We start from the raw sequence: 23,471 nt of genomic DNA, 5'->3' as shown, positions 1-23,471 counted from the left end.
TCGCGACTCCCGAGACATACGTTATATGCGGTCTACACTGTATTCAGATAACGCCCGGTGAATAAACTCAAGTACACTTGAAACTCTCTACTATTTCTTTCTCATTCAATATTGCTATATACCTTGATTTGACAAGACAATAAGCAGCAAACATGGCAGACTGTTGATAAACCCAGTTTAGGCCACATTTCCAAGATTTAAGCTCGCCTTCACGTTGAACCCGTTTTCATACCTGAAATGAACACCCTGACTGTATGTAACCTCAAACAATTTGTGAGGATGCCCCATCACATTACCACGATTATGTCATCATCCCTCCCCAAAACACAATGCAAACGCTCTGGTCACAATAATTAGTACATTTTAGTACGCGGGAGATGCGCCACATACTGTGGCCACTGACAGGGTTAGAACGGCAGGGAGGTCATTCGGTTGTCTAGCCCCCGCGTGAGCTCTCTACTTTTGACAATGTTTTGGCGTCCTGTCAGCCCAGAGCATTAGCTTCAGCCAGGTGTCCTGAGGCTGAACGCATGAGGGCGTCCCGTCAGCATTGACCGTGTGACCGAAGGAAACGTCCCGCCGTTCTCACCTTTGCAGTGACCATAATTACTTTTCACAATTAGTAAATGTTAGTAAATGGTTAGCATATCACTTGCACAAAGTCACTTTCCTCATAAAATCAAGGTATGCTAATATATAGTATAACAACAGTCTCGGACAGCTTGATACACGACAAATGTTTTGTATGTATGAGGCACAGGCATGGCAACATATACAGTCGCAAGAAATTGACATTTGCTCGCTATTCATAATAAGCTCTATACAGCTGCACAAAGCACTGTTTGGTATACTATTTTGTACAGTAGGCTCACAATAATTCAAACTCTGATATTTCATACTCCTGGTTAATTCAAACAAATTTAAAAATTTTGGTTGTCCCAATAGGTTTTTAGTGTAGCTATAAATTTTGGTTGTCCCAATAGGTTTTTAGTGTACCTATTCATAAGCCACCTAATTTGAACGGCGTTCTCATGTAATTCATTTTTTTTTTTTTTTTGTTCACAAAACCCCATTTCTTTCTGAGCACCAGTGCACTGCAGAGAGGCAGGACCCACAGAGCTTGCTTCTGGGGGTTGCGGGTGTTGCTTCTCCACAGTGCACCGGAGCTTGGTGAGAAGCGCACTCAACAGGGTTCAAGCGGTCACACATGGCCTATGAAAACGGGCACCACGCAAAAATTTCTGTAGCAACCTGTGCGGACGCTGTGACGTGGTGGCATTTTCTGTGAAAACTTCTGCATGGTGCCCATTTTCATCACTCGTGTGTCCCCTACTTAATAGTCCACACTAAACAACTTAACCTAATGAACAAACTTATTTTTGTTTTGAGTTGTCATGTGCTGCCTAAACAGTCCACAATAAACAACATTTTTGAGGGATAAATAAACTGATGTCATACATTTCAGAAATGTCTCATGTGTGGCATACCTGCCTACGATCTGTAGGCCTATGTAGAGGAAATCATCAAATATCTGCCTTGTATGTATAGCGATTGATATGGCAAATCATAATTTCATCTTGCATCATATTTAGATCAATTTCTGATAATTCAAACAAAATTTGTGGCTTCCTGGAGTTTGAATTAATGAGAGTCTACTGTTTGTCTAACATACTGGGGAAACATCTGTACTGGTGAGTCGCTCAATGGTCTCAGCATTTACGGCAAATCTGCTAGAAAGAAAGTGGAGAGGCAGAGTCGTAAGGTCCGCACGTGGTTTGCTTTCCATGAGGTCGCAATAGCTGCAGCAGCAAATGTCAAGAGCCCCACTCGAGAGTTCCAAGAGGGTTAGAACAACTTACGTCTTCCACTTTAGCTTGCTACTTTGGATCCAAAACGTGCAGCGGAAGAAAGCGGCCACAAAAAGGGTCGGAAGGAAAAAACAGACAAGTTAGGACGTCTGCGCACGGCCAAGAACACGGGAAAGAGAGCACAGCCAAACGTTAGTACACGCACCATGCCCAACACTGCAGCCTGCTCCAACGCTTCAGCCAACGACACATTCACACACACACACAACAGACACAAGGCTGATCGCACTCCTTGAGAATGGCAATATGCCGACCAAATGATGGCCGACAGGATGATGCATCAATCCAATCCTTCTTTCTTAAGATCTTGTTTTTTTAGCGTAAATGGATAAACACAATACAGTGTTAGGTATTTCCTCTTTTGCAAGCCTTCTTTCTCTCTCTCTCTCTCTCTCGTTTTCAAGGTCTGCTTATAACAAAAAGGAAGGAAAAGTAAGGATTGGGGGACAGACAGAAAGACGATATACAAAGTGCAAAACAGTAAACACTAACAAGAGATTGCCGGTTTTTCCTGCTTTTCTTTTGCAATTGAGAGGCTGTCACCTAAACCACCAGTGTGGTAGAAAGTGCCCATCAGAGGCACCAATTTAGGTGGTGAACGTCGGTGCTCGTCACACCATATGCCTGCCCAATTCGCGAAAAAGCACCGATTTCTTGTTTGCACTAAATGTGTCGTGCAATGTATATTTATTATCATTGTGGTTTCCCCTTTTTATTCTCTATGTCCTCGTACTTCACTTAAAAACTACAATGGGGCTGGGTTGTCACAGAGAAGGTGTGTCTTTAGTTTCTGTTCCCTTCAGGTACTTTCACAAAAAACTACATGCAGAAGGAGAGTCCATGAGACACTTAATTATCTTCAATGCAAAACCACTGGCAGTCTAAAAGACTTCCATTCAAAAACAATCAGCTGCTTTATTTATTTTACTCCATCAACAAATGCTTAAGTCCTGGAACGTCGGAAATTCTGGAGAAGGATATTTGTGAGCTTCCTGTATAAACCTTCATGTCCACAAAAAGAAAATAAAAAAATTTAACCTTTGTGGTAAGTTATTTGATATCATAATGTGGATATACAGGGTGCTTGACTTTTAATTTGAATATATTTCTTAAAAACAAGAGGAGAGAGTTAGATGAGTGCCGTCTTTATCATGTATTTATCGAGCTCGGCGGACATTAGATGAGGAAAAAATTGTCACAGTAAGTTGATTAATTAACGAAAATTTCTTAATTAATTTCTTAATTATTGGTTTTAGGGGTCACGTTGGAATTGCAGCATTGACAGCAATTACTAGGAGAGGCCAGACCAATCTAAACAATTTGCGGAAAGGTAATAATTTTTTTAGATGTAAATCTATCAAATTTCGGGGTTTTTTTTGCCCGATTTAAGAATTGGTAGAAAAAGAGTTCATCAAGCCCTGCCCAGAATGACGCTTGTAAGAGCGACATAGTCGATTAGGTCACATAGTCAATTGCGTCATCGGCGCTCCCACCAAGGACACGCTGCCGAGATAGTGACAACACAATAAAAATGACGTCTCTCTTCCAAGTGTCGCTGTGGGCAAGAGTTGAGATACCCTTTTCGAGCACAATTTTTAACTTGCGCGAAAAAAAAAAATCAGATATTTTTTTATCAGTATCTCTAAAACTATTTACCTTTCTGCAAATTATTTTAAATTGATATGGCTTCTAATAGTAATTGCTGTCAATACTGCAATTCCATCGTGACTACTAAAGCCAATGATTTAAAAGTTAATTAAGAAATTTTAGTTAATTAGTCAACTTTTGGTGACGATTATCCCCTCATCTAATATCTGCCGAGCCTGATAAATACTACGCTATGAAGACAAAACTTGCCTAACTTTCACCCCCTATTTCAAAAAATATCTGTTCGAATTAAAATTAAACACCTTGTATAAAGACAAGCTTTCATAACCCTTTGACGGTCGCGTTTTCTTTCCCAGAGGATGTTTCCCAGTGTTTGGGTTTCGTTTCCAAAGGAAGATTATAAAGAGAGGGACGATACACGGGTTTCTTCTTAATTACCTAGCGGGAGCATGTACAGTGCTTGCAAGCTGTTCGTGTTTAGAAGCGTCGAGTGGCAATATAGAAGGCCAAAAGTTGTCACCCTTCTTCCATTCAGTTTCGTTTCGGTGCGTTTGCTTCTGCAACATTTCGGCAGTTTCAGATTTCGAACCGGAGGTACTTTACAGGGCTTCTCCATGAGGTGGTAAGCTCCCATCCTCTGAATTCAATTCCTAGAAACATCGAAGTGTGAAAGTCTCCAATTTCAAAACTATAAATAGCCCCAGCAGTGGGAAACACCCTGCAGAAAATAAAACGTTTATAGTTTGCCACAAACAAACCTTGTCCAAGGGTTAAAAAGTGTACTTGACAGAGTGTATCTCACCAATGCAAGGAAATGAGGTTATAAGAAACATAAATACATATAGAACATATACACGTAGTAACTCCACTGAAATATGAATATGACCAAATGACTTGTTCGTATATAGTATGTTTCTGCAGATGCAAACTCAATTAGCCTTTAGTGCAATTAACGCAGCTGTGCACAAAATAACAGTGAAGTGTTTTCAATTAGGAACAGAGATTTTTATTGTACCTGCCCTTGACAGGATAAATGGTGATGCGAGCAAAAAAATGCGTGCTTTCTAAAAGTGCTGTGCGCAGATCGGACGTGTGCAATAATCGGTTATATGCCACATGGTCAGAGATTAACGGGGCTTATTTGCAAGTCAAGAAGGAGGGAACTAGTCATAGTGTGCTGAGATCAGAGAATGTAAAAAAGAATTTGCATGTGCACAACGCACAAAAGATGTGGATTATTTCTGTGGTGCCACGGACCTCCCAAAAGCAAATGGATATGAACATAATTATGAATACTGAATCGGGGACAAGTTTCCTTTGATCATGTGCAATAAATATGTGCTCAAACTCAGTTTAAGATGAAAAAAAAATACTTAATATGATGATGTAGCATTTTAAAGAAGCTGCTTGGTCACTTTGCAGAATGCTTAATGCTTGTTCCTCTTGGGTTACCATTGTTTCCATACTGCTTCGATACGAAATAAAGCATGTAGGGTATATAGTATTTATTATTATTTTAAAAAAAATAATGTGCATAGCATGCATTCATTTCTATAAAAACTAGGTTGAACCAATGTATGATCAATGAATTGGCAGAGAAAAACTTTGATCTAGAGTAAATGAATTACAGAGCCCGCTTCCCCGCACCACAACACAATCACCACCCCGCAAAGTATCTCAAAGGCATTAAAGGTCCCGTTTTAAGGAAAATCCATTAATATGCTCATCCCACTCCACCCCTGAGGCAAGCTAGACTATGAACAGCCACAATCACACAACATGTTCTACATCACCCAAACTACAGATCCCCCAGCAAGGCTAAAAGCAGGAAAAGCAAAATAAGCTTGAGGCAGTCTAGGTGCAACGTGCTCCGTTAGGATTTTTGGGAATAATGGGGTTTAAGTGAGCATGCTGGATTAGACACTGCACCCCATGCACCTGAAGCGCAAGACAGAGGAAAAAGCGGAAAATATGCCGCCGTCCAGACAACAAAAGAAGGCAGAAAACTTAAATGAGAAGGTGAAAAGTTAAACAGTACCTTTAAAATTATATACTTTTAAAAACTAAAAAGACTAGTTAAAAAGGAAAATATTAATTTTGTAGAGAAACCAACAAAACGCAAAAATCTTTCCAATGTTTCGGCAAGACCAAAATGGGGGTCCGTACAGCTGCAACACCAAGTAGAAAAGCAAGGGATTTTGTAGAGAAACCAACCAAATGCAAAAATCTTTTCAATGTTTTGGCAAAACCAAAATGGGGTCTAGTACAGCTGCAACACTGGGTAGAAAAGCAAGGCTGAACTGCATGACAGGCAAATGTAACAACTTGGTAAAACATGACTGTGCCTTGCAGTGAACAAAAGAGCGGCAACTGAGGCAATCTAAAACGAGAAAGCAAAAGCTCTGTTCGGCGTTCACACCTTTCACGCCACATGCGTTTTGAGGGTGACAGCAGGTAAGAGGAAGAGCAGGAATCGCCGTCCCAACTAATCAGGGAGCTAAAGGAACAAGAAGAACACATAAAAGTGAAGCCAGGGAAGTGAAAAAAAAAAAAAAACATAGGCACTGAGATCAGCAGTTCTGCGGGGCCACAACAAAATTAAATGTTTCGCGCAACAGAAAACAACAAGATAACAAGGAACTCTGAGATTCGTTGCAGCTGCAAGTTAAAGTTATGAGTAAAGTAGGATATCCTAGGGTTTTGATTAAATGACATTGTTGGCATAGCAACCCATGAGAGTTGCAGATGCAGATCTCAGAGTTCCGGTACGTGGTCAGCAGGAAGCGCTCAAAACTCAAAAGAAGCAAGCTTTAGTTGTGCCAAAGACAAAAAGAAAGAACCACAGTGGTTACTCAAAAAGCAACAGAACATAAAAAAAAAGCAGTGGTGATGGTGAGGAACTGCCAAAGCAAAACATCAAAGATCAGGCAGATAGTCTCACAATGTTCAAAAAACAAAAATAAGGTTATATTCTTTCAAACAAAAAATAAAAACAATAAAGCACATTGTTACACCCCATCCAAAATATACAGGGTGTTCTTTTTAAGCTTTACACGTTCATTAAAAAAAAATGCCAGAGACACTTAAGACTGCTTACATGTAGGAATGCAAAAGCATTCCTATGCGCAGAGCATTCCTACAAGCAGTGCGCCACGTCTTCCTTTTCCAGACGGAACTCCGGCAATGACATCCCGCTCCCCCACTGCGCAGGCGCGGCGTGTTTTTCTTCGCGCTTTATTTTTGAGGCGCATTCAGTGGACTTCGACCTCGAGCGACCAGCCGGCTTCCGGGACGAAGCAGCTATATGACGCGCCACAGCCAATGGGATTTTAAATGCCGTTTCGCTCAGCCAATGGGCATTAAGGTGCCGTTTTTTGCCACTACAGACAATAGCTACAGACACTGCCGACTTCGTGCCATGGGGCAGTTAATGCTTTCACATTAAAAGCCACAAAAGGTACACTAATGCGGTCTGTGCAGATGAGGTATAAAGCTAGGGGGACATAATATAGCGGACTAATTGCCATGATAAGTTGAATAAGTAACTAAAATTTGTTAATGCTCTTTTTAACTAGTGAAAATAAACATATGGTTCTGCAGAGCCACGCAAGCACGTTTTCGCAGCTTTGCTCCTGTTGCGCGAGGGGCAACTTTAGCGCAGCACCGCACTTTCCAAGCAGTTCAAGTCTCACGAAACTAGTCTTGTGCGAATAGTGGATTTTGAGTTCGAAGCGAATTCGAAGCGAATAGTGGTTTTGCCCGAATATTTTCGATTCGAATATCGAATAGTTTTTCCACGTCTTTCACTACCATTGCATAATACTTAGACAAAAACCCAGATAAACTTGTGAAGGTTGTTCCACCTGCTTATTTATAAACTAAGTTTAATCTACCTATTTTTATAAACTGTGACCTCTGAAGGTCTAGTGTTATACTCTTGCATAACAGATTAATTTTGAAACTTTTACCACAATGTAGATAGACACATTCACAAACTTTTCATTTATTTTCGAATACAGTCGGCACAGGTGCACCATCCCGCTTTGAATGTATGCTTTACCTCCAAGCACGCAATTACAATATTCATACTTTTCCAAGTGTTTATCGCGGCAGGTTACCCCATTGAGTGCGCTTCTTAGCAAGCACCGGTGCGCTGCGGAGAAGCAACACCCGCGGAGCTCGCTTCCGCGGATATTGCTTCTCCGCAGCGCACCGGTGCTTGGTGAGAAGCGCACTCAACGAAGCTAACCCGCCGCAATCAACACTTCGAAAAACGCGAATAGTGCAGTTCTTCTCGAAGCGAATATCGAATAGTGTATCATTCGGAACTACTATTCGAAATTTCGAAAATTCGCACAACCCTACACGAAACGTTACTAAATTAGTGGTTTTTGATGATGTTTAGCAATTTTCTAATTGGAACCATGCGTTCATCTTCACTAATTAAAAAGTTGATTAACAAATTTAGTTAACTATTTTACTTACAATGACGATTAGCCTCCTACATTATGTCCTCGCGGTTGTATAACTCACCTGTACAGATCGCATTAGTGTAGCTTTCGCAGCTTTTTTAAAACAAATCTGTAAAGCCCCAAAAAAGAAACACCCTGTATAAACTGTACATTCAACTTGATATACTACTACTAGAAAAATGTTTGCAACAAAACCCCATGATTACTCCCTTAATTTTTTCCCTTTTAAACAAACCCTTCACACAAAATGTATAGAATATTTCAGGTTCATAACCCTTGGTTTATTTTGGTTTTTTTGCTGTATCCTTTGGTTTAGGACCCATATAAATTATTCTAGAGCATTACACCTTTCCTGCAGGAAAAGCTATAGGTGCCCAAATGCATAAGAAATAATAAAGTGAAGATCTAAACAATGTCAAGTAACTGGTAGCAATAAAATGCATGCAAACAAGAATGCAACCTTATTGCATTTATTTGTACAATTGATCCCATTGTGGAAGAACTTAATTACGGTAATGCTAAATTAAATCTGGGAGCAATGCTAATGAAACAGTTCAATAAAGAGACCACCACAACAAAGATAATGGCATACAAGGATTGCATGTCATAGAGGCGATTAAAATCGAATGAGTTATTTAAGTTCCTTAGGTGTCCTAGAGCTTTCAGTTTTATAAAAAGCTACAAGCTACCACTGCAGAAGCACATATGGTTTTAGCCCATTTTCTGGAGGACTGCCAAAGAATATATAAAACCATCTGCTTTCAGGACTCGTGTACAAGACACAGATGGTTTCTATGAGGGTGCAATGATAAATCTGATTTTGGTGTTGCTCGATATTACGAGCACAATGATCGAGCACAATGATCAAATGCCTGTATGCACACGTGATAACCTAAAGCCACTGTCCAAACAAGACTACCAGTTTTTCCTCGCTATAATGAGGCTTCAAAGTAAACACAAAGCTTGGATTCGATGCTGAAAGAGTCCCAGAAAGCTCACCCAGCATGGATGGGTGTCCTGGAGATGTCCACGTTGTCGGGAGCGTAGTTGCCGACGAAGACTGCCTCCGTCTGGTGGGCTTGCGTTGGAGAGAGCCGCTCTTCCTCCTGGGTCAGCGGAGCTACATGCCCTGCAGGGACAAAACATCCACACACTCCAAGCTCAGCGCACTCTTATATGCTCAGGGGACTAGCTCATTCCTGCAGCAACGGCCACGGCAAACTTTAACGAATGCCCTTTCGAAACTGTAGATAGGTGTATTTCATTCGTAAATACACATACCGTCCATACCTCCCCACGAGCCTCAGACATGGGCCTAGTATTGCAACTTTTACGGCTCTTTTTTGGCATAGCCGTAAGTGCAGTAGGGTTGTCTACAGAGCCACCCGCTCGAGTTCACAACCAGTGAAAATTACATCAGCCCTACTCACTATAGCACCAAATGGACTAGGAGAAACACAAGACGCAGTCAGCACTAGATATTAGAATGAAGAAAGAAATCTGCGGTAAGACAGCAATTACGATGCAAACAAATGCTGCCTTTCTGTAACACTCTACAATGCTTAGTCTCTAGTGTAATGTGAACAAAGGGTCCTGGAGGACCCCAGATGGTCGATCCTCACCAGGCTCTCGGCCGACATGAATGGACTCCGTGAGGCGTTCGTCTCTGGTAACGTCGATGGGCAGGGAGTCGTCGCCCAGAGACTTCATTTCGTCGGCAGTAAGGTATCGGAAGGACTGGTCCCCCAGCATGTTGTCTTCCGCTGAAACACAAGCACAGCACGGTATGGTGATGAGCCTTTTTCGCACGGATGACAGCTGCTGCCAGAAGGTTAAAAAACGTACTCCAATGCCCCTCACAAAAGAAAAACCACTATAAATATTTTTTCAGAAGACAGCGGAAAAAATAAAATTATAATCTGGGAAACGATAACTGACAATTCACAGGAAGAGGCTACAGGTGGAGACAGGGAGCTACTCTTATGAAACAATTTATTTTATGTAAGCTTTTACAGGTGTGAGGAGATACCATATTTACTCAAACACTGGTCAACATCTTTTGTTAGCATTGTTTTATAAAATTGGGAGTTTAGATCAAAGTTTAACGTAAGAATGTTGAAGTATAAAAGCCAACAAATATCTTGAGCCCATCAAGCCAACCCAGATGATTTCCTTCATCATGTCAGTATTCCTAGCATGTTTGTGCAAAACCGCAAGGGTGAGCAGAGCAAAGAGAAGACGGCAGCCATGTCGGGTGCCAGATTTTGGAAGTAATAACCAGGAAGGCAAATGTAACGAATGGGAAATTAACACATATTCCCGTGGGAGCTCAAGGGGACTAATGTTTGTGAACATAAAAGCCAGAAGAGCTTATCAACCACGAACACATCTAGGGTTCTATTGTTTCTGAGTTTATTTTCCATCAAATTCGCAGGGTGTTTTTCTGAGTTTATTTTTTGATGAACATTCAGAGGTTATAGGAGTTTATATTTCTTTGATTCATAATTTTCCGAAATTCGAAGTTTAATTCTGCAGTGTTTTCAATTAAAAATAAATAAATCATATCTAAATGTAAACGCATGCCCGATAAAAAAAATAAAATGTCTTTGTATCAATTACTATTTCTTTAGCTAGATTTGGCATGGGTGCCATTGCCATTGGCAATACTATTGTCCTACGACAAAAGTTGCACACAAGTGCTGCTTCGATAAACGTTAATACAGTAAAACCTCGTTATAACAAAATGGGATATAACAAACTAATGGATATAACAAAGCAATCATAATTCCCCTTGCTTGCTAATAGTATGGAGAAATGGACATTGGCTATAACAAACTAATGGTTATAACGAAATAACTACGACCGCTCCTTCAACTTTGATATAACGAGGTTTTACTGTACCTTAAAATCAATTAACTCCTGGAGGTAGTCGCTGGGAAGCTAGTATTCCTCCCACCCTATTCCATCAACCTATCCCTTGGCTGCGTAAGGTGGAGTGGTAAAGGATGTACAAGAGAAGTTTTAAGTGCCCCTCTCCCATTTTATGCAATCTCTTTAGTCCGTAGCTTTCACCGTTACAAAAACATAATCTCTCCTTCATCTAAAGCAGCGGTTCTCAACCATTGTTGTTTCGCAGACTTTTGGTAGATCCGTGGAGAAGACGGAGGACCCCATTTGTGATGAGGGGAAGGGAAATGTGTAGGTGAAATATGATTCAGTAAATGGATATAACTAAGGGCTGGTGTGAAGTAGACTTCTCCTATTGACAGATATACGAGAAAACTCACTTGAAAATTGGAATGTTTCTTCTCAGTCTGAGAAAAGACAACTCGTGGATCCCTAAAATGCCTTTGCAGACCCCAAAGGGTCCGCAGACCCCCCTATGAGAACCACTGCTCTAAAGTACAAATAGTAGGGCCTAAATTAGAAACCAAAATTGTGCCTTTTATCATGACCCAAATGTACAATGACATGTTGCCCAGAATGAACCTTGACGGGACAAGCAGCAAGACCCCTTTTGACAATGGTCTGAGATTTTAAAGGTAATTATGGTGGCCTTTTCCCAGGACCATTGACCCTGCACTCATCAAATTGTAAAATATCACCTTTTATTAATTTTGTGTGTGTGTGTGTGTGTGTGTGTGTGTGTGTGTGTGTGTGTGTGTGTGTGGGGGGGGGGGGGTCACATTGGCACATCAAAATTTGGAATTTATCAAATAAATCAGAATTGACCAAAATGTTACCCCAGTGGGTGTTTTTCAGTTTTTCAGATTTATTAGAAAACATGGAACCCTAAACATATCAATGAGGCTCAATTTACTGTTTAATAAATATATAAAGTAAATCTTGGTTAAATTTAGTGTGAACAATGTTGTGCTGAGTCATTCAGGGATGAAAAGCATGCAGTTGGAGTTGGAAATAAATGTTTGCTGTAACAATGGTTTGCCACAATAAGTAGATTCCATTAAGATGGTGAATGTTATTTTTATGTCTATTTGTTTCTTAGGAAAGTATAAAAACAAAAAGTGCTTTTAAAAGAAGTGAGAATTTAGTAAAAATCAGTCTGCTCCATTACCTCCTTCGTCTTCGGAGTCGCTCATGAAGGTCTCATGCATTGTCTCTGGGGCAACCACCTTGTACTTCTCTTCGGTCACCGTTGTGATGGTGGTGGTCACTGTGGTCTCCGTGACCACCTTGAGAGTCTCCACAACTGAGATGTAGCCCAAGCGCTGGGCGATGGAAAGCGCTGTCTGCCCTTGCTGCAGCCAGAAACACACAAGATTAGTTCCCAAACACCTGAGCACTGTTTCTACTGGAAAGCCAGAGGGATATTGAAAGGACACTCCACTCCAAGAAGTGAGGAAATAAGTGATAGCAAGTCACACGTTCTGGAAGCACAAACAACTATGATTTATGCTCTTTCTGCACACCTCGATACCAGGGAAGGATCGTAGACAATCATAATAATATGTGTATTATGTGTTGTGGTGCTTGACTCAATAAACAATATAACATTTGTTAATTTAAGATTGTTCCTAATTAATGAAACATTCAAAGCACCAGATGTGAACATTTGGACACACAGTTGAGGGGATTTCGGTCAAATTTTCGAACCAAAGAACCACAGAGCTCTTGAAAAACTTCTGCCTCTGTAAGAGAATGTTCCAATGCTAACCTTGGTGGTGGCATTGGGAGAGGCTCGATGCTCCAAAAGGAGGTTGATGATGAGTGTGTGTCCTTGCTGAGCTGCTTGGTGCAGGGGAGTGTAGCCATGCTGCATGGAAAACACACTGCTGCAGTCTTCCACAGTTATGAAACCTTGCGGAATTGCCAATCAAAAGGACAGCACTGGAGGGAGCACTAGTTTGCCTACTGATACCATAATATGGGCATCGCAACAAGAGCATGACAAAAAGCCCATTTTACACAGAGGAGCCGACATCCAATGTAACCTAAAAGCTCCCACTGCAATGGCAGGAGCAAACATGCAAGATTCACATCACCAGAGTCCGACAACCTGAGAGGCAGCTCCATCCAAAGGAGGGCAGCACTCACCGTGGTGGTGGCATTGACGTTGGCTCCCTGTCGCAGCAGGAACCGGATCATGTTGGTCTGTCCAAAGTGGCATGCCACGTGCAGTGGTGTGTAGCCAGCCTTGGTGGTGGGGTCAATGGTGGCCCCACTCTTGGCCAAGATGGCCGCCACATTCACTCTGTCTTCTTGGGCGCACAAGTGCAGGGGGGTGAGGCCGTTCTGCAATTGAAGCAGGTGCCAGACATACTTGAGGTTTCCAAGTGGAACTACAACTGCAGAAGGAGTGGCATATTTAGAAGATTGGAAACCTACTTCAATGTAGATCCTAAAATCCACTATTCATCTTAAAAAAAAAAAAAAAAATCATAAATGTTTTTTTAGGGCGAAGCTGTTTATGGTTAGGGTTCCATAGATTTTTTATGCGTGTCCATAGATTTTTTATGTGTGCCTCTATCTCTATGCTCGCAACGCTGCACGTGCATGCTTTCCTCGTACAAAAAATTCAAAGTAAATAACCAAAATAAATCATCGACGAACGCGCATGCAAGATGCCATTTGTTTTAGGCTTTTGCTTTAGAACGGTTACTGCTGCAGACGCCGGCACATGCGGCACATGGAGCACCATTCCCTGCATCCTCCTTGATCTTTGGGTAATTTAGCAATAGGTCTATTCAGTAGATTAGGTATCAATAGCACCATTCTCAAGATCAGTAGTCTCTCAGGTAGATGATAAAAGTTCCTCAAAGATAAGCCGCTGTGCGACCCGCGTCAGCCCTGTCTACGCTCGCACCGCACCCCCTCTCTGTCGTCGTTCCAAGCGCTTGTGTGCCTAGTTCCCTTCCCTTCCACTCTCCCAGGGTGGTGGTCCCATCACGGGTGTTCACTTTCCGCCAAATGGTGTTGCCGTCGTGCGTGTCTAGTTTCCTCCAGCTCCTCGGAGCAGGTCTGTGTCGTATGCTAAACAGCTTCGCTGGTCATCCACCTTCCCAGAATGGAATGGCTCATTTTTTACACCACCTGTTTCTACTCCTTTCTGTTTCTCTTTCCACCCCTTCCTGCTCCATACCCTTTTTCACACCACCTGCTTCTGCTCCTCCTGTTCCTATGCACTGGATCCGTAGGTCAGTCAGCAGCGTGCTCGGCTTCCACGGCGGTGACTGGGGTTCAATCCTTGGCACCGGTTGCTAATTTTTTTTTAGATTGTTTAGCAATTGTAGATTGACCGACCTACATATTTCATGCTTACGTTGCTCCTGAGGTCGGTTTGCCCTATAAAACTACCGCTCTAAAACGAGGGTGCAGGTAAGCTGGTGAAGTCTCTGGTAATGTCATTGTGACTTTACCAGAGACTGAAGTTTTACTACAGGATGACACCGACATTCAAAAGTCTGAATAAAAGACTTCTATGTGTTAGTGTCGTCCTGCAGTAAATTCCCAATCTCGGGTAAAACCACAAGAAACACGCGCAAAATGGCCCTGTGTTCGACCCAAAAGAGGAGGCACCGAGGCGGCCTTACCTTTGCCTTGGCGTCGCATTCGGCGCCATGCTCCACGAGGAGGGCAGCCAGATCGGCGTGTCCCTCCTGAGCGGCCAGGTGGAGCGGGGTGAAGCCAGCTCGGGACTCTGCCCCAGGGCGGGCCCCGTACTCCAGCAGGGAGCTGGCAATGTCCATCTGGTCCTTGCGGGCCGCCACATGCAGCGGGGTGTATCCGTTGCGGGCCGCCGCGTGTGGGGACGCCCCCTTCTCCAGCAGCAGCAGGGCCACGTTGACGTGGTCGTAGTGGGCCGCCACGTGCAGGGGGGTCACTCCGTTCTGCGGGGGGTACGCACCACCAGATCCCCTCAGTCAGATGGCCACACTCTATGCCCGAAAGTAATGACCGTGCTACGTACAACACACATCCCTGAAAGGCTCCTCCGAGTGCAGAGCCTGGCGACGTAAACGGCAGTTTTTACATTAAGACTGCAAGTCACAGTGTACAACTGGAAGGTATCATAGTGGGCCACAACTTGAAAAGGGGTCGCTCTATTTTGTGAGGGCACACACCATCTCTCTATCTGAGGGCCACACTCAATGCCGGGGGGGTAACGAGTGTGCTAAGTATGAAAAGTAGTTCCTCAAAGATGGTTGTTTCCTACAGGTGTACATAATGGGTGTCAGCACAAATGAAAGCTTCTCAGGTCTTCAAGATTGTCGCTCATAAAGTGCAACCAAAATGTATGAAAACAGGCATAGTGTTGTTAGCAAATTATGTCACTACAAATATTTATGCATGCTGGTAGGGGATTTAATGGACTCTACTAAATCCCCTCCACTGTGTGTGGCTGTTATGGAATGATATATACTGTGCAATCCACTTGTAACGATACCACATATAACGATGTATTGCTTATAACAATGAGTCTCTAGAGTTTCTAGTCTAGAAACGATCAGAATCTAGTCCAGATACCATAATCTGTTGCAACGATTGAAATTTTGGGTTTTCTTATTATCGTTATAAGTGGATTGCGCTGTAGATACAATGCTTTTAGAGTATACATATATTTAAAAATGCAGTGGCTAAAGCAGGCTTTTCTAGGGCCCAGTTGTCTCACCTTGCCCTGTGCATCCACAGGTGCATCCTTCTGCAAGAGCAGCTTGGCCACCTTGATGTTTCCATACTTGGCAGCCAGGTGTAGTGGGGTGAAGCCCTTCTGCAAAGGTCCAAGGCAGACACACACTGTCACATCACATGAACAAAAATACAAGCTTGCTAGGGCCAAGCCAACATAGAGAGGTTTTAGAAGGAAGAGAAAACTCTTTTAAAAAATAAAAGGCACTAAGTCCAGGGCCAGAAAGAGGTTTTAGTGTTGACCCACTCAGTTCCACTTCTAAATCAATCCAGCCAACTGTTGCAATTGCCTCCACAGTTGGTCTTCACAGCATTGGCCTTAGGCACAACTGCAATACTGCAATGCTGGGCAAGTACACAATTCAGTGTCACAACAGCAAAGAACACAATGAGCTGTAATTAATAGCAATAGCAAAACCTAGACGCGGTAAGGAAAAGAAGAAACATTCCCCCGAAGTTTGAGAGTAATGCGGAGACCAAGTCGTCTGTATCTTGCGCATGAATTGCGGTGACGTCAGAAAGACGCCAAGCACTTATTGGCTCTGCTTGAAGGATATAGTGGGTAGACTTCAAAGCAAGCTGCATAGTCACCTTGGTCGGTGCTGCGAGGGCTGCGCCGTGATCTAGCAGAAGGGCGGCCACTTCGTCCTGTCCTTCCCGGGCAGCCACGTGCAGCGGGGTGTAGGCGTCCTTGGTGGGGGCGTCCACAGCCGCTCCGTGTTGCAACAGCAGGCCCACCATGTCGGCGTTGCCCAGCCGGGACGCTATGTGCAGCGCCGTCTGCAACTCCTGCGCAGCATTACAAACCCTCGAAAGCTATTTGGGGTAGAGCCACAAAAACACGCTAGTCGCAAGCGGGTCTTAAAGGTAACAGCGAAATCACGAGTCGGTTGTACACGTTATGAACGCCAGGTCACAATTTGTATCCGGAGGCTTCATGCAAGTCCTACGAGCCATGGCCAAATTTCCCGTCCATGTGCTAGCCCCAAATGTAGCGCATGCATTGTGCATCCCGATGAAGATTAGGAACAAATCCACCAAGACATGGAAGAGTAAAGACAAAAAAAAAAAAAAGAATAAATAAAAAATGCAAACAAGCAGCGTACAATTTCAAGATTTCAGCAACCTACTGATAACACGGCCTCACACACCAGTAGTCTAAAATACCTTAGAAAAAACGCTCAATATGCATTAACTGGGAGTGAGTCTACTTTCTCAAAGAGCCCTTGAAGTGCCAACTGTGGCAATGTTGCATAAGAGCTACAGTAGATAAACAGGCCCAGAAATGTATGTTCCTAAAAATATCTGTCCCAAATTGAGGGCATGTGGAACGCCATGCCCAGTGGAAACGCAAAACAACAATCTTGCACAAAACGTTTTTGTACAAGATTGGTAACATCCTTTCACATCGTTAGCTCACCCTTCTGTAGACAACCACAATCGGCAATCCACTCATCCAAGCGGGAAATTAGACAGGTGGTCCTCCGTTCGCAAACAATGTCAAACGAGTAAACACAACAGTAGCCACTGGGGCAAACTCGCGTGAAAGCCGGACCCACCCTGGCCTTGGCGTCGACATGCGCCCCGTTGCGCAGCAGGATGCGTATGATGTCCGTCTGGTTGGCACGTGCTGCCAGGTGCAGCGGAGTTTCCCCGCGGACCGTCGGGATGTCTGGGTTGGCCCCGTGCTGGATCAGGTAGATGACGATGTTCATGCAGCCCATGAAGGACGCCACGTGGAGCGGGGTCAGCCCAGACTGCGTTGGAGGAGAGGGAAAGGAGTCGGCCACTCGTGACTGCGGCCCTCCAGAGTTTCGTCTTGTTTGTTCACACTACCAAGGAGTCACACTGAATGGTCCCTTAGTCGTCTGCTGTGCTGACTGACCATAAGAAGCCATAACAGATGAAATCCACGCAGTTTCTTGAGACTCTGTGAGTTCTGTCGTCGTTCGTCTTTTCCCCAGTCTTGGAAGTTTGTCTTTAATTATGTCAAACCTTCACCAGCTCGTTTGTGCCCTAACCTTTTGTTTGTTTCTTATATGGTCACTGAAAGGATTAGAGTGGCAGAGAGGTCCTTCAGTTGCGTTGCCTCCAGCACGGACTTAACAACTTTGACAATGCTTCAGCACCTTGTGGGCTTTGAGGGCGAGTGCGTGAACTAAGTGCGACAAAAGGTGATGAGCGCACGCTGGAGGTAGGGGATTCGGAAGAGACGCCCTTCTCTTCTCATACCGTGAACGACCATAGACCATTTGAGTGAACAACTTGCTCGTAAAAGCATTAATGAAATTGCAGCTTCAGATTTTAAGAGCAACGTTTCTAAATCGGCACCGGAAGCAAGAGCTCTCGATTCTCCTCCGAACACTCAAAGTAGGCCTCAAGACTAAACATGGTGCTTTCTGTGCACCGCTTCATACCATTCTTATCTGTATGTGGCTGCAAAACCCTGTCTCTAAGCCGTAGCGGTGTAAAAAACTGAAAAAAGTGTGAGTAAAGAGGCTTTGACTTGGCAATGGATATTTCTTGATGGTATCCTCCCAGGCATGCTGATAAAGTTGTGCGTTAAAAATGGACTTCAAAGAGTCAAAAACCAACGAAAAAGGCCAAATAAGTACTATGGTACAACTCGCATTGCCCCCAACAAAGAAAAGTGCATGAAAACTGCCTAGCAACGCAGGCGAAATATGAAGCCGAAGACAAAGATAGCTTGGGTGCAATTCTGTCCAATGCACAGGCACAAGCCTGCAGCTTCGGGAAGCAGTGTGGCTGCACATAGGGCTACAACGATGAAAGCCCATGCCAGCTTGCACTGCATCGCCACAGCCGAAATAAATTTAGTAAATCCCAACTGATAAAAAAGAAAAAAAGAATGATGTGCGGATTTCTTTTTACTTTAAAATTCAAACTTCAAAACATCCTCTAAAAAAAAAAAAACATTTGAAAAAACTTTTAGAAAAAATACTCCAGCCTTCTTATCCATCTTGCAATTATAAAAGTTTGCCGACATTATCTTCAGTGTTCTTCTTAAGTTCAAATTTGCTATTAAGTTTTTCTCATTTCTATAGAGGACATGTACTGGCAACCTGATTGAAATCCCACAAGCTTTTACAATTTGGAGGATCAGGCAAACAGTTTGAAATTCTGCGCAACTACGTAGCCTTCCAAAAGAATGCAAACGCCGCTTGAAGCGTCCAAAGTTCCTCGGACTTAGTGGCATCAAAGAGACCGGGGGAACTATGAGGTACTTTCTTGGGCTCACAAACTCGAAGAGAGCCTGTAAAGAGGCCCGTGGAAACTAGCAATCACCTCGGTGGTGGCCTCGATGGAAGCTCCGTGCTTGAGCAGCAGCTCCACCACCTTGATGCGGTTCTTCTTGCAGGCAATGTGCAGGGGGGTGAAGCCGTTCAGCGCCCTCGCGTTCGGGTCGGCCTTCCGGTCCAGCAGTAGCTTGGCTACTCCCACGTGGCCGCAGTGGGCGGCCACGTGCAGTGCCGTCAGGTAGTCCTGCGTTCACGTCGCACAGACAAAGGTTCAGGCACCGACAAAGACGACGAGCCCAAAAAGGTGTTGAACCCTTTTGACCGTTGCGGCCCATTTTTTCGTCAACTACTTCATACAGTAATTCAACTTTACCTTTGGCAATAAACGATTGGAACATACTACCAAATGACATTGTTACCATAACTGACACACATTAATTCGCCGCCTCTGTAACCACTTTCATCTCTTCATTATCCGACTAGTTCCCTCTTCTATTGTGTTAAAATTGCGTGCGGAAGTGTTCGATTAAGAAAAATAATAACAAATGTACCACTCCCTTGTGTAATGCCCGTAAGGGCCTTCAAGGATAATAAATGATGATGATGATGATGATGATGATGATGGTGGTGTGTAGATGTCCTACATGCGCTCACAAACTATGCGAGTCTACGAGGATCTCTCCAAGACAGGTGATCGCCATGTTCAGTTGCATCTAAGTTGCACGGATCTTCTTCAGAAACTTTAGAGACAGAGTGTAGAGCATGTTTAGGGGCTCAAAGCAAGCGCGCAAGTAAAGGTAGCGGATAAATGACGCACTAGCTACGTGAAAAGCTCGCAAAATCATGGTTTAAAATCTGCACGCTTGATGGCCAAACATTAAGAGTGGCTAGACCCACAAAACCTTCTATCCCTAATGCAAGGTGCGCCGTTATGTCAACATATTAATAAAAATTATTTTTTGCAACTTGGAAGCACTTCTTTTTTAGCCATAATGCGCATGTTGAAGTTATTGAGATGTGAGAGTGATGTCTACCTAGTAGTGTTGTGCAAATATTCTAATTTTCTAATTGTGGTTTCAAATATTATGCTATTCTATATTCGCTTTGAGAGGAACTGCGACATATTTTTCTAAGTACTCATCAAGGTGGGTTAGCCCCGTTGAATGCACTTATTACCGAGCACGGGGGCAGTGCAGAGAAGCAACAGCCATGGAAGCAGGGTCTGCGGGTGTTGCTTCTCCACAATGCACCGGTGCTCGGCAGGAAGCGCACACAACGAGGCCATCTTGCCGTGATAGACACTTCGAAAAGTACAAATATTGCAGTCGTGTGCTTAGGAGAAAAGCACATCTTCAAAGCGGAATGGCATGTGCACCATCTTGCTCCTTGGTGTATTTAAAAAGAAACAAACTTTTTGAATGTTGATATCTGCACTCCTTCGTAAAAAAAACTGTAGATAGTACAGTCAAACCCACTTATAACGAACGTGATAGTTCTGCGAAAAGTGGTCGTTTTATCAGTAGTTTGTTATATCTGGACTTCCCTTTAAAACATTATAAATAAGGAAAATGAAGCTGGTATAGGTAGTTTCACTCTGCCAGCTCTTTATTTAAAGAAACTGTTTGCACGATTCTAACGGGCCCCCAATTCTAACGCGATTGCAGATTTAGCTTTCAGATAAATAAAAAGTAAATTGCTGCCGATTCTACTGCACAAGTAAAATAATGAACGTCGACCACATACCTCATAGAACTGATTTTATGAAACGCACTCCACCACAAGAATAAATGCCGAGCATTAGATCGACGATGGTTCTTCGCTGTCTACAGAGATAATTACTTGCTTTGGTCTAAAGCGTTTTAAGTGCCGTGCTTCTTGCGCATGTACGAGTGCGCGGCCGTCGCCTCTGGCAGGGTCGTCTTTCAAACAACACTTTGCGAGCTCGTCGGGTGGCTGGGATTGCGAGCCACACAGTGCTGCTCCGTTGTCATCTTTTTCCGCCAGCATGATGCCCTTTCGTTCAAATGAAGCCTCTTGGTGAATTTTTTTCCCCCATCTTAAAACGACAGACACGAGTCCGTAGTCGCGAGAAAATGTGCATGATACCAAAATGGCGAACGTAAACAAACTGTAACAATGGCAATGGGGCTAGTCAACTTGTACCGAACATTGAGCTCTTCTTGAGCTGCATACAGTTTGCATAGAACGAACGCGAACAAACGAACCAACGAACGCAGCACGGCAGGAGAGTTGACCCTCGTCCTCCTCTCCTTCCCGCGCGCGCACAATGAGCAGACTACGCGACCCGAGAGGACGTTTTTGCTTTTGTAGTTCTGTTTTCTCCCCTGCCGCGATGCTGTGAAAATGACCTTGAGCGTCTCGCGGACCGCCACGCCTGAAACCTCTTTTAATCTTCGACTTTTTTTTTTTTTTCTTCCCTTTGTTTTTTTTTTTTTGTTTTGTTTTGTTTTTTTGCGCGCGGGAGTTTTTTATTTATTTTTTTTTCTCTTTCGAAAGCAGACTTTGTGTTCGTTGTAACAGTATGATGCATTAGAAAAACGGTCGCTTTATCTGGACCAATTTTAAGGGGTAGGGCCTTGAATTCGTATATTTTCTGAAAGTTGGTCGTTATAACCGATAGGTCGTTATATGTGGGATCGTTATAAGTGGGTTTGACTGTATATGCAAGAGTATATGTTAGGCAGAGATTTCCTGACAACCTATATTCATCCTTCATGATTGTCTTTCTCCTTTTCTCTAGATTTAAAAAGGATATTTGCATAATAGCAAAATAATAACCTGGGGGACGCTTAAGCTTCGCCTTTAAAAGTGGAAAGCTATGGCGTCATCGGGCCCCAGTCGCAAAGCCGCCTCATTAAACTTGCGTTTGTTCCCAAGCCGTGCAAGCATGTGTGCGTGGTCTAGTCGGTAGCCTCACATGTTTTCATTTGAATTTTCCCTCCAAACTTGGCGGGAAACTTTTCTGCTAAATTTGGCAAGAAACCTTTTCGCTGTATTTGGTGAGAAAATTTTCCCGTCAAATTTAGCGGGTCAATAGGGTCATGACGTCACAGCCACGTGCGACGTCACACGTGGCTGCGCACGTTGCATTATGGGTATTTTTGGTCCACCCGACGCTGGATGTTTTGCGACACAACCTCATATACACTTAATTAATTTTTATAACCCCCCCTCCTCCACATTACGGTAGGTACATCTGGACATTTCTATAAGTTCAATTTTATGTCAAATGTATAATTTACCTGCCATCCCAATGTAAGCGTTAAAGTTTCTGAGGCCACTGTCCATTAATAGTTAGATTAAAATCAGCTTAGCTTACAAATCGACAGGTGGAAGCTTGGAAGCAACATTCACGAGTTCTGTTGCCTTTTCATTAAGCATGGTGCAGAACTGAGAGGCTCGGAGAAACTTTTCGATATTCAATTCGAAAATATTCGGCCAAACCACTATTCACTTCGAATTCGGTTCGAACTAAAAATTCACTTTTAACGCATGACTACTACCTAGATGTCCATCTCGTGAATGACCCAATCATTTCGATGGAGTAGACACCTGAAACTTGTTTTCAACTGTAGACTGATCTTGAGATGTCATTAGCTTGAGAATCCAGGACTACTAGTACACCAGTTTTATGCAGAATGCCATGATAAGAAAGCCAACAAAAGGCCTTTCCATACAAATTACTCGAAACCCGCTGAGCTCAGCCTAAGGGGTGACAAACCCCGATTGCACATTGCTTGAGTTTCAAAACGAGCGGTATGAGTATACCTGGGAGTTTGTCACATTTCAGTCAGATAAGAGCTCAAGCAGTTCAAACGACTTTGTAGCAAGTGGAAAAATCTCACCACGGTGACGTCGTCGACAGGTGCCTTGTGGTAGAGCAAGATGCGGGCACTGTCCACATGGTCTCCTTGGGAGGCCATGTGAAGTGGGGCCAGGCCATTCTGCAAGAGCACAGAATGTTCCGTTAACTAAGTCAGCAGAAAACTACACGCACTTCTGCACATGCGCCAGAGGTATCCCTGCCTCCCGCATGAAGCACGGCTCCGGCGTGTCGCCGGCAGTCGAGCTCAGTCAATGCCATCTCACCTTGGTCTTGGCAGTGATGGGGGCATTCTTCTCCAACAGTTGCTCTACCACCTGGTCGTGACCGCTGCGAGCCGCACAGTGCAGAGGCGTCAGTCCATCCTGAAACCGGATCCCGTTGCGTCGTTTCACACAAAGTAAGGAGCATGCAGCATCCAAAGAAAGGAGGCTGCAAAAGCAAGTAGGGCTACAAAAATAGCATAAGGTCCATAGCACTTTCTGGGCCTTCTTACTTTTAAAGGCTGCTTCATTTCATTCCGAATATTTATGTGTAAAATGAAATAGGGCTGCCACACCAAGAGTAACAGGCCTAAGGGTTATTGCTGGGGAAAAACAGATCATTTCAGTTTCGTCCTCTCGTTTGCCTTCCCACACTTACGCAAACTATCAACCAGCTGCTCCTGCATCATTCGCATGAAGTGCGCAATGCACGGTACATGTGCCACGTGGTAACTTTACTATGGCATTTCAAGATGTCTGTTAGATAGTTCAAAGCAGTTAAGGGGGGA

General features: G+C 43.5%; 1 protein-coding gene across 10 annotated transcripts in view; it reads right to left on the bottom strand.

Moving 5' to 3' along the window:
- LOC8029528 (ankyrin-3) overlaps nucleotides 1-23,471 on the bottom strand; it is a 225,125-nt gene that overhangs the window by 102,979 nt on the left and 98,675 nt on the right. For 7 of the 10 annotated variants that reach the window (XM_042292344.1, XM_042292348.1, XM_042292350.1 and 4 more), the window contains exons 7-20: nucleotides 22,966-23,064; nucleotides 22,722-22,820; nucleotides 18,902-19,099; nucleotides 17,155-17,352; nucleotides 16,187-16,384; nucleotides 15,579-15,677; nucleotides 14,500-14,796; nucleotides 13,004-13,201; nucleotides 12,624-12,722; nucleotides 12,024-12,207; nucleotides 9,571-9,711; nucleotides 8,948-9,077; nucleotides 5,896-5,973; nucleotides 1,860-1,880 (exon numbers count right to left, since the gene is read on the bottom strand). In XM_042292344.1, coding sequence (XP_042148278.1) covers nucleotides 1,860-1,880; nucleotides 5,896-5,973; nucleotides 8,948-9,077; nucleotides 9,571-9,711; nucleotides 12,024-12,207; nucleotides 12,624-12,722; nucleotides 13,004-13,201; nucleotides 14,500-14,796; nucleotides 15,579-15,677; nucleotides 16,187-16,384; nucleotides 17,155-17,352; nucleotides 18,902-19,099; nucleotides 22,722-22,820; nucleotides 22,966-23,064 — 2,039 coding nt within the window. The remainder of the gene's footprint in view (nucleotides 1-1,859; nucleotides 1,881-5,895; nucleotides 5,974-8,947; nucleotides 9,078-9,570; nucleotides 9,712-12,023; nucleotides 12,208-12,623; nucleotides 12,723-13,003; nucleotides 13,202-14,499; nucleotides 14,797-15,578; nucleotides 15,678-16,186; nucleotides 16,385-17,154; nucleotides 17,353-18,901; nucleotides 19,100-22,721; nucleotides 22,821-22,965; nucleotides 23,065-23,471) is intronic. The other 3 variants (XM_042292345.1, XM_042292346.1, XM_042292347.1) reach the window with 2 other exon arrangements.

Source organism: Ixodes scapularis, unplaced genomic scaffold (genome assembly GCF_016920785.2).
Source record: "Ixodes scapularis isolate PalLabHiFi unplaced genomic scaffold, ASM1692078v2 PGA_scaffold3__209_contigs__length_174095766, whole genome shotgun sequence".
NCBI lineage: Eukaryota > Metazoa > Arthropoda > Arachnida > Ixodida > Ixodidae > Ixodes > Ixodes scapularis.
This window is presented reverse-complemented; position numbering and strand designations above follow the sequence as displayed.